This window comes from Oncorhynchus nerka, linkage group LG14 (genome assembly GCF_034236695.1).
Source record: "Oncorhynchus nerka isolate Pitt River linkage group LG14, Oner_Uvic_2.0, whole genome shotgun sequence".
Lineage (NCBI taxonomy): Eukaryota > Metazoa > Chordata > Actinopteri > Salmoniformes > Salmonidae > Oncorhynchus > Oncorhynchus nerka.
Genome location: NC_088409.1, coordinates 34,980,804 through 34,991,407, shown reverse-complemented (window position 1 = coordinate 34,991,407; position 10,604 = coordinate 34,980,804). Strand labels below are relative to the sequence as shown.

At 42.1% G+C, this 10,604-nt stretch overlaps 1 protein-coding gene across 2 annotated transcripts; it reads left to right on the top strand.

The window, feature by feature from the left end:
- The first annotated feature begins 364 nt into the window (after positions 1-364).
- On the top strand, positions 365-10,445 carry LOC115140925 (lysosomal-associated transmembrane protein 4B-like). Of its 2 annotated transcripts, XM_029679392.2 has the most exons (8): positions 365-644; positions 1,427-1,538; positions 2,530-2,603; positions 2,979-3,101; positions 3,286-3,384; positions 6,195-6,290; positions 8,242-8,304; positions 9,116-10,445. In XM_029679392.2, the coding sequence occupies exons 1-8, from the start codon at positions 552-554 to the stop codon at positions 9,197-9,199; spliced, it is 744 nt and encodes a 247-aa protein (XP_029535252.1). In that variant the 5' UTR covers positions 365-551; the 3' UTR covers positions 9,200-10,445. The 2 variants fall into 2 exon arrangements, with proteins under 2 accessions (XP_029535252.1, XP_029535253.1); XM_029679393.2 differs by lacking the exon at positions 8,242-8,304 and having other exon boundaries at positions 368-644.
- The last annotated feature ends 159 nt before the right edge of the window (positions 10,446-10,604 follow it).

Here is a 10,604-nt window from a genome sequence, read left to right as displayed (position 1 = left end):
CTTTCTCCACTTGTCTTTCTTCCTCTGGAAATGTGAATTGCTTCCATTTCTCCTGATTGTGGACAGTAATGTCTGTTGAATTATTTAAATTGTGTTTGATACTTGTCCTTTACCTCTGTCTTTATTGTCAGAATGTTCCAAATGCAATAGATTCAAATATGCCCTTTCTGTTAATTTCTACCATAAAGATCATAAAGAAAGGCATTATTGTGACGTGTGACTATTCTCATTCAACATATCCCAATAAACATAGCAGGCAGCTACAGTATAACTATTTAAATTTCCCGGCTTTGGTGAGGGATGATGGGAACATTATTCTCGAAACAACTAGTTACATCACCGGCTCTTGATCCTATCCAGCTCAGGTCACATGCTCCAATGTTTGCTACTTGCCTGAGTTGATCACTAGAGCCGGCGTGAGGGTGTTATCGCTAATAGCAGACGACACCGCGCTTGCCGGAGAAGAAATTCACTTCGATATATTTGGATTGTTTATCATTAACAGTTAGATATAGATATATGTGAAGTGCCTCATCCTTGGATTGTAAAATATGATTTCCCCGTGGGACCGATGGCATTCCACCAGATGCTGCCTGTGCTGTCATGTCCGCACGGGCACCGTTATCCTGGGGGTTTGGTATATGGTGAGCATTCACAGTCGCTATTATTCACATACCACTATTTAGATTGTCTCAACAACCAACAAAAACAGTGTTATTATTTGTATGACGTTTTTCAATGTTAATGTTTATCCAGCAGAAAGTAGTCTCATTGTGATTGGCTGCGAGTGATAACATTTATTTAATGGATTGTTTTTAATTATGGACGAACAAGTTATTCCGCTAAGGAGTCCAAGAAGGGGTTAACGTAACCAAACACCAGTGGGGAAAAAAACATGAATGAATTGTTCAGTACACTCAGCCCTTCAGGACAGCTTACAGGTCTTGTGTCAGACGCCTTTAGGCTATGGCAATAATTCATTTTCCATTGTGCACTTATGTAGAATTAATTCAAAAGTTAATGCACCATTACTATCCTTGTGGAGTCCTTCCATCATGTTGACATTAAATTGAATGTCAGCCTACACTGCTGAGTTAGAGGTGGTTCACTCAAATTATAAAATGACTATTTCCTTACCTGGAACACAGCCAAATAGTTCCTAAGTAATGAATCCTATAATGAAGTAATTTGGATGAGCAAGTTATCCCTTTATAATAAAGGCTGAGCTATTATGTATCTGTATCCTCCTGTCAGTCAGACTGGTCCTGATGTCTTTATGTGTTTAGCTGATCAATGCCATCAAATGCTTGTGGAGCCTTTCCTTCATGTTGAAGTTGAACCTTTCCCTAATGTTGATCTATTAATGTGTATCCTATTCCTATCTTGTTTGTCAGTCTAAATGTCCTTATGTCTTAATGTCCTTTAGCTGATCAATGCGGTGGTGTTACTCATCCTCGTCACGGCCCTGGGTGATCCTGACCAGTACCATCTGACCAGTGCTGAGCTGGCTAACGACTTAGATGACATGGATGACGCCAGTAAGTAGCCCATAGCTTTATGCTGGGATAGATGTGTGTGACGTTGCATAGGCCTGCCCACGCCTCCTTAGTAGCCTGACGGGCCAGTGTGTTTGTGCTCTAGCCAACTCCTCTCAGAGTGTATGTGATGACAATGATGGAAACTACTATGGCGTTACATATCAACGTCAAAACTACTGGTTTTATAAATCACTTGATATCATTGAAAGCAGCCAATAGTCAGTATTTCTCTCACTTCACAATAAAGCCGATCAAATCTCTGTCCGTGGGCACGCATGTCTAATGTTCAGTTGTGTTGGGTATTTTCACAAACTTGCTAAATCAGCTAGGTCTTGCCCAGGTTGGAAGTGAACTGTAGCAGCATATGCTGGCCAAATTAACATGTCTGCCATTGGTTGTCTGTACAGTAGTGTCTGATTGAAACTGACTGAGTTGACCCAGTTCCGGTCAGATTAAGCGGTCCTGTGATCTCTTTTGCCATTGGTCCAACTGGCCCTGCATTAGGCAGGCCATAGAAATATAATTACTAGAACGGCCATCCCTGTTCAAATCAATGTGCCATGATAGGTGGAACTGCACATTTCTATGAGGCAGGCAGTGATTCAGTTCAGGCTAGTTACAGAACTAAAGCAGACTGGCTTTTGTTCTGTTCTGTTGGAGCAGACTACTGTGTTCTCTGGGCTGTGCACAGATGGACAGGATTACTGTGACGCTGACAGTCGGTGACATAGTATTTTAGTTTTCTGTGAAATCCACTCAATGTCATAGTATCAAGATCAGGTCACATCTACTCAGAGCAAGTTGGGTCATTTTCACATAATCAGTGTCAAACTAGGAATGAGCTGAGTTTATTATAAGCTTGTAAATTACTGTGAGATTAATTCAATCACCACCCAAGGGCAAACACCAAGTGATTTTCTCATCATTTGCTACAGTTATTAATTTATTTGAATGCAGACCTTGTATACAGTATGATTCCCTTCTATTCCAGACATGTGTATTGCTTCAGCGATCTCGTTGCTGATGATACTAATTTCTGGGATGGCGACCTACGGTGCGTATAAGGTAAGTAAACGTCACATCAATAGCGTTCTGCTGTTGCTTGTACTGGTATACTATGTCTGCTCTCGTAAGAATGAATACAGATGAAGACACTAGGAGGATCGTCCAAATATAGTTTACACATTATTGTCCAAATGTAGTTTAAAACCAAACTTTCAAATCAAGATTTACAGAGATGGTCTTGAATGGCTGGGTCCCACTGGAGTAAGTTTACCAAACCTCCCACCAGAAACACATTGATTTACGTTTAATGCATCGTTCAGAACGTTTTGTTTGAATCATAGTTTTTTCAGATAGATATATTAGTCTTTCCTGCAGCTGCAGCTCTTCAGATGCTATTCCCTCGTGGCTAACATAAAACTGTTTTTCCTGTTTCAGCAACATGCTGCTTGGATCATCCCATTCTTCTGCTACCAAGTCTTTGACTGTGCACTGAACACCCTGGTGGCTGTTAGTATTGTGGTCTACCCCAACACCATACAAGATTACCTCCAACAGCTGGTAAGAAGGACTCCAAAGTCAAACTATTATTCTAATAAAGTCCCTGAAATGACACTCTATTGCCTGTATAATGCACTAGATAGTGCACCATATAAGGAATTGGGTGCCATTTTTGATGTAGCCACCACACTCTTTACCCCCAAGCTGATTTTGTCCGTCTGACTATCTGGTGTCACCCTCACAGCCTGAGAACTTCCCCTACAAAGAGGACATCATGGCCATGAGCAACGTGTGCTTGGTCTTCATCGTGCTCCTCTTCATCGGATGCATTCTCACCTTCAAGGTAACTGCTACTGAACTGACACACGCAAATTTCCCTACCACAGATTCCTAACACATTGTATAAGTTTTGTTACTTACTGTATGAGTGACAAAACGGTGCTTATGCTGTGTGAGAGGAAAATGGTGTTCATCTGGGGAAGTTATTCAGGTTATTTTTATGACAGAAACCTTTGCCGGACGGACAGAGGATTCTGCAGAGGTTCAAACATCTGTCAGGAGCCGTTTCACAAGGCTGTTTTCATAACACCATAATGGGAGCCATTGAGGCAGTGCCCTCGTCAGTGTTGCTCTTGGCCCATCCAAGTTAGAAAGCTTTCACATTAGCTCTGACAAACTGTCAGATGATGCCAACTACCAATGTCCCACCACACTATACAACTCTGTTTTATGGCACTGTAAAAGCCCCTCTAAATGGCCTGCTAGCTCTATTAGGCTGCTGCGACAGAGCTCCTGTGTCGTACAAAGACCATCCAGATGGAGGGAAACAGATTGAGAGAAAGAGGATGTGTTTTATTTTTATAGACTTCAGTAAGGCTCTGTGTCACCATGTAAAACTGTGGAGATGCCTTACTGAGAGCATCTTAATGCAAACATGCTATAATAATGCGGATGACCACACGTTTCTATTACTTCTGGTCCAATCCAAAAGTAAGGGTTGATACGTAGCTCAGCTGTCAGTGAGTGATAATTGTTCTGTATAGATGTTGCTACCTCTACCAGCATATCATCCACAGAGGATTGACGATTGTATGTGAGTTTAGCATGTTGAGGAATGTCTTTTGGAATTTCTTACAGAATGTCTATAGACAGTATATACCATATGGAGGTCTACAGTTTTTACTGCACATTGTTGAAGAGACCGTAAAATTGACAGAGGTGTCAATTCATTTAAGTGGTGTGTGCAGTGGGATATATATAGAGCATTCGGAAAGTATTCCGACCCCTTCACTATTTCCACATTTTATTCTAATATGTATTTAATAAAACATTTTCTTAAGCAATCTACACACAATACCCCATAATTGCAAAGCGAAAACAGGTTTTTAGAAATGTTTGCGCATTTTATTAAAAATAAAAAACAGATACCTTAATTACATAAGTATTCAGACCCTTTGCTATGAGACTCTAAATTGAGCTGAGGTGCATCCTGTTCCCATTGATCATCCTTGAGATGTTTCTACTATTTGATTGGAGTCCACCAGTGGTCAATTCAATTGAATGGACATGATTTGGAAAGGCACACACCTGTCTATAAAAGGTCCCACAGTTGACAGTGCTTGTCAGAGCTAAAACCAAGCCATGAGGTTGAAGTAATTGTCCGTAGAGCTCCGAGACAGGATTGTGTCGAGGCACAGGTCTGGGGAAGGGTTCCAAACATTTCTGTAGTATTGAAGGTTCCCAAGAAAACAGTGGCCTCCACCATTCTCAATTGGAAGAAGTTTGGAACCACCAAGACTCTTCCTAGAGCTGGCCGCCCGGCCAAACTGAGCAATCGGGGAGAAGGGCCTTGGTCAGGGAGATGACCAAGAACCCAATGGTCACTTTGACAGCGCTCCAGAGTTTCTCTGTGGAGATGGGAGAACCTTCCAGAAGGAGAACCATCTCTGCAGCACTCCACCAATCAGGCCTTTATGGTAGAGTGGCTAGACGGAAACCACTCTTCAGTAAAAGGCACATGACAGCCCACTTGGAGTTTGCCAAAAGGCACCTAATGAACTCTAACCATGAGAAACAAGATTCTCAGGTCTGATCAAACCAAGATTGAATTCCATGGCCTGAATGCCACGCGTCATGTCTGGAGGAAACCTGGCATGGTGGTGGCAGCATCATGCTGTGGGGATGTTTTTCAGTGGCGGGGACTGGGAGACTAGTCAGGATCGAGGAAAAGATTAATGGAGCCAAGTACAGAGGTCCTTGATGAAAACCTGCTCCAGAGCACTCAGGGGCGAAGGTTCACCTTCCAACAGGACAATGACCCTAAGCACACAGTCAAGACAACGCGGGAATGGCTTTGGGAAAGTCTCTGAATGTCATTGAGTGGCCCAGCCAGAACCCGGACTTGAACCCGACCTGAAAATGGCTGAGCAGCGACGCTGCCTATCCAACTTGAGAGAGAGCTTGAGAGAATCTGCAGAGAAGAATGGGAGAAACTCCCCAAATGTAGGTGTGCCAAGCTTGTAGCGCCATACCCAAGAAGACTCCAGGCTTTAATCGCTGCCAAAGGTGCTTCAACAAAGTACTCAGTAATGGGTCTGAAAACATTTGTAAATGTTATATATAGAAATGTGCAAATTCTAAAAACCTGTTTTGGCTCTGTCATTATGGGGTATTGTGTGTAGATTGATGGGGAGGGGGCAATTTAATCAATTTTAGAATAAGGCTGTACAGTAACAAAATGTGGAACAAATCAAGAGGTTTGAATACTTTCCGAATGCACTGTGTATACATACAGCTGAGCTCGGTCCTAGACTGTTTTATAGTTGCCTACTGCTTTACCAGATGTTGTTTGGCTGGACAGGACAGAACCACAGAAAGCTACCCGAGCTTGTTTTTGTGCCACTCTCATGAATGAGCTGTACTATACTATACCTTTCTGCAATGGACTGGACATTGAGTCTTGTAATTTTGTGAATGAATGACACCCCTCTGCATTGGGCTGGAGATTGAATCTGAATGCTTTCTGAATTAATTATACAGTACCCCTTTGGATTAAGATGAATATTTAGCCTTTGACAGATACTGTACCTTAACTTTATCAGCAGCTGACATTTCTTTTCTTTTATGTCTTTGATAATGGTTTTCCCTTTGCAGGCGTACCTGATAGCGTGTGTGTGGAATTGCTACCGGTATGTGCGTGCAAGAAGCACCACAGAAGTCCTGATATACGTCACTACTAATGACACCACGGTAAGTCACAGGACACAAGCATCTATTTCATTTCAAATCTATTTCAAACTCAACCCTTTGCTTGCAGAGTTGAAAACAATCTAGATGTTTACCAGTGCTGTATTATCATAATATATCTCTTTGTATTCATATGATACATCTCATCTACTCTATAATTACCCTCCCTTCCTCATAAACTCCCTCTGCTTTGTGCTTTTCATTCTGGAGAAATCTTTAGATGTTTTTTTATGACAGATTTATTTCAGTGTGATGCTATTGTGTGTTTACAAAGAAAACATAGAAACCTCACATCCAATGGAAAAAGGATGAACTTATTCCAGGTCACGGATCAGGTTCATATTATGCGTAGGTTAGGTTCCCCTCAAGACGGTGAGGGAGAGCACATTCCAACAGTTAAGCCATCATGTCAGTATAGGAAGGAAGTATAAAGTTGTAGTAAGTTGGGCTGTAGTAAGGGGCTTTGCGTGGATGAGGCTCTAGTCCACACTGGCAAACTCATTAATATGGCTACAGTACATTGCAGTACACCTACTCATTGAAAAGATCTCGGTCTGTCTCTCTCTTTCTCCTACTGGTATCATATAGCCCAAGCTTGGCCACCTGGCTGCTTATCCTCTGCTTCCGCTGCAGATATTACAACACGTTATCCACTGTTGAACCAGGGGAGGGGAGAAATACAGCCTGAAAACATGGCAAGGATCTAGTTTAGCGATCAGACCGTTGCAGCACTGCTCATCCAGCTAGCCTGGGGGAAGACTGTTACTGTGTGATGTCACAATGCAGGTGTAGGAGAGGAGAGTAAAGGTGTTGTCAGAACAGTGTTTGTACCTCAATGATGAGAGTCAGAACAATACCATTATCAGGACTTTTTGTTCTACCAGTAGAATGTGTCACTATATAATGTTGTAATTGACAAGAGTTTGATATCTAAAAGGGATGGAGTAGGCTTAAGTAAATTAGATTTTTATTTGTCCCCAGAATATAAACCTTCAATTCCAAGCCACTACGAATGGTTCATGATGCTCATGGTTTGTTTTGAACATGGAGAGCATGGGCCGGCTATAGATGGTTTCAGTTTAAAATGGACATGTGTGATACAATCTCTCTTTGGGCTTAGTTGTGGTCAATTTACAGCGTACAAACTATTTTTATGTACCGGCCCCCAGACCACCCCCTCCGACCAAAAATCGAAATCTAGTTTTTGTACCATGGTGTGTTGCTACTGTGTTGTTGTTGTGTTGCTACCATGCTGTGTTGTCATGTTGCTGCCATATTGTGTTGTCGTCTTAGGTCTCTATTTATGTAGTAGTGTCTCTTGTCATGATGTGTGTTTTGTCCTACAGTATTATTATTTTTATCCCAGCCCCCGTCCCCGCAGGAGGCCTATTGCCTCTTGGTAGGCCGTCATTGTAAATAAGTATTTGTTCTTAATCGACTTGCCTATTTAAAGACAAAGGAATTGCCTACCCCTGATGTAGAGGAATGACGTGATGTTTTGGTCTAGAGAAGCTGAGGCCCTTCAGGTCCTCGATGTGTAAAACACCTTAGCTATGAAGGGACTGGACGAGACTGCTCTTTTTAACCATTCAAATCATTAGTCAAATGTGCTAGAAAAACAACATACTGCCTGCCATGCTTTCCGTAGGTCTAGGCTTGTCAATTAAGGCTTCCACTGGGCAAGTGGTCAGACAATATTCTGGTAGACCACCAGTCTACGGGAGTGTTCTGATTCCCTACTTCTCTCCTGAAGTGTGCACTCCCTTACTCCCCTCCTGAACTTAAATGCTGTTGATTGAGGGATTTAGAGGAAGTTTCCTACACCAGTCCATTCCTTTTAAATCTATCGTGGGGATTGACCGACTGCACACTTCATGTATAAAGGTAGACTGCAGCCGTCTGTGTATTACTGACAGGTTATTATAATCAGGGATACTGCATTGCCTTCCGACAGGTGGCGTCACTCCTACACGACGCTAAGCCCTCGAACAGAGCAGATGGAGTCGCGCTATCTGACGTAAGACAATATTGGGGATAGCCTACTGTAGATGTGATGTCTTCCACATTTCTGAAAGTCGGTATGTCTGGACTGAGCAGAGCCACCGAGGGGGCGGTTTTCCAGACACACATTGATTTTTAGTCCAGGACTAGACACACACGGCCAGCCATTTCCCATGATAGTATTTGGTTGGTTCCCCAGAGAGAGAGTGTAGTAGTCTGAAGAGAGGACATCTGAGACGGAGTTCTACTTTACCTCGTCAAAGACACAGAGGAATTGGCTGCCTGAACCTGACTCATGTCAGTCAGATAGGATGTAAATGTGGTCTACAGTGGACTTGACTTGCTGTCTGAGAACCACAGTCACAGCCTGGAATCCAAACTGAATATCACTCTGTTTCACTTCACTGATTTCAGTCTGGACCCGCTCCAATAGATTTGGACCACATTCATTCATGACCCTCTCTATAGATTTGGCCTATCAATAAACTTGTACCATATTCATTCACGGTCTCCCGTTCTCTCATTTCTCTCTGTTCTCCCATCCAGACTATTATATAATCATTACAGATCTGTTTTGAAATCATCTGTCATCCTCTCTATATATGACCATTGTGTCACTTCTGAGAGCTCACACTATTTTCACTTTATCCTCAAGAGTATATTTGACCAATTGCTGTTTGACCCACTACCAATATTACTGCTTGTAGTCTTTGCCAGTGACTAAATATATTGTAACCATGTCAAACAGTTTTGAACACTTTGTGTTCTGTTGTCAGTCACACGTTAGAGGAGTCTGGTCTTGATCACCCTTTATTCTGTATTCCCAGGTACTGTTACCCCCATATGATGACACCATGGCTATTCCATCCAAGAATGCTCCTCCCCCCTATGGGGCACCCTACATAGCATGAAGAACCTGGGCCGCTGTTCTGCTGACCAACTGGACCCCTTGTTACTACAGCAACCTGACATTCCAACGAGACCTGGGTCAACAAATAATATTTGTTTTCTTTCCAATACACTATGCATTTTATAGTTGGCATTTGATAACTGTCACACTAGGTGTGTGGTGTTAGCAGTATTTTAATCAAGTTGACAAATATATATACTTTGACCCAGGCCCCAATACCACTGATTCTTTCCAAAACATTTAACCTACACACATTTACTTACTTACCTGTTACTGTGATACTGTTTAACATTATACTGTTTATTTGGAGTTATTTATTTTCACTGATCTACAGTTGAAACATCGAGCAGGAAAGAGTTAAAATATGGGCGCGCTAGTAGTGTGTGTAATAGCAGATATATATTTTCTTGCTTGTACTAAACTGTACTTCTACATGTTCTCTACTGTCAGTCCTAGTCCAAAGGCCACCCACCCACGTGTTTCCATGGTCTATGAAGCAAGTACTTGTGAGAGACCTACACAAATCAAATCAGGCACTGAGACCCCCCCCCCCCCCCCCAAAAAAAAAATCTATATATATTGCCCATGATTTAGGCTGGTCCCAGATCTGTATGTGCGTTGTCATGTATGGCATGACGATTACAGTCAGAGAAGTTGGCTAAAGCACACACAGATCTGAAAACAGGCAAGTGGGGATTGTATCCTCGACTCAAAATATTTATTTGTTCTGCCCATGATCACTGTTCGTTGTTGGATTTCCTTTACAAACAACTTCCTTTCTGATAGGGTGCACTGAGAGAATGTATGAAGTGTTGCTATGCGCGGAAGGATTCCAAAGATTTAAAGCACCTGCCTGTAATCTAACAGAGGATCGAAGAGCAGAAGTCATATCACCAAGTTCCTCGTACGTTATTGTTTAGTGTGTGTAGAAAACTGTCATTATCCTGAATTATTACAACAGGACTGTGTTGAGTTGACCTTTATTTTAAAGGTGGAGTTTTATGACTTGTACATTTGATCTTATATCTGTGTTGATTCCAATAAAGTAAAAAGTGGTGGTCCTGTTTTTTGAATTAAGCCAATGTAAGTGGACTGGTCTGCTCTGCCGGATGCAGTTATTGGCAAGCTGTTCCCCAGACGGGGGATGTCCTCTGAGGACTCCGTCACATTTAACCATCTGCTGCTGCTGCAGCATAAAAAGACACTGAAGTTATATTTATTTGTCCATTAAAAACACATTTAATTGACGGACAGATCTTGTGTTTTTATTTTGGATTCTTAAGTGTCGTGCTGTGTGTTGTATTTACTGTGCATTTCATTTGAATATGTTGTACACTTTATCAGTTCTAGGACCGGGGCTACGGTTCTGTTTTTTAAAAGTGGTTTGAGACAAATCCACCATAGTA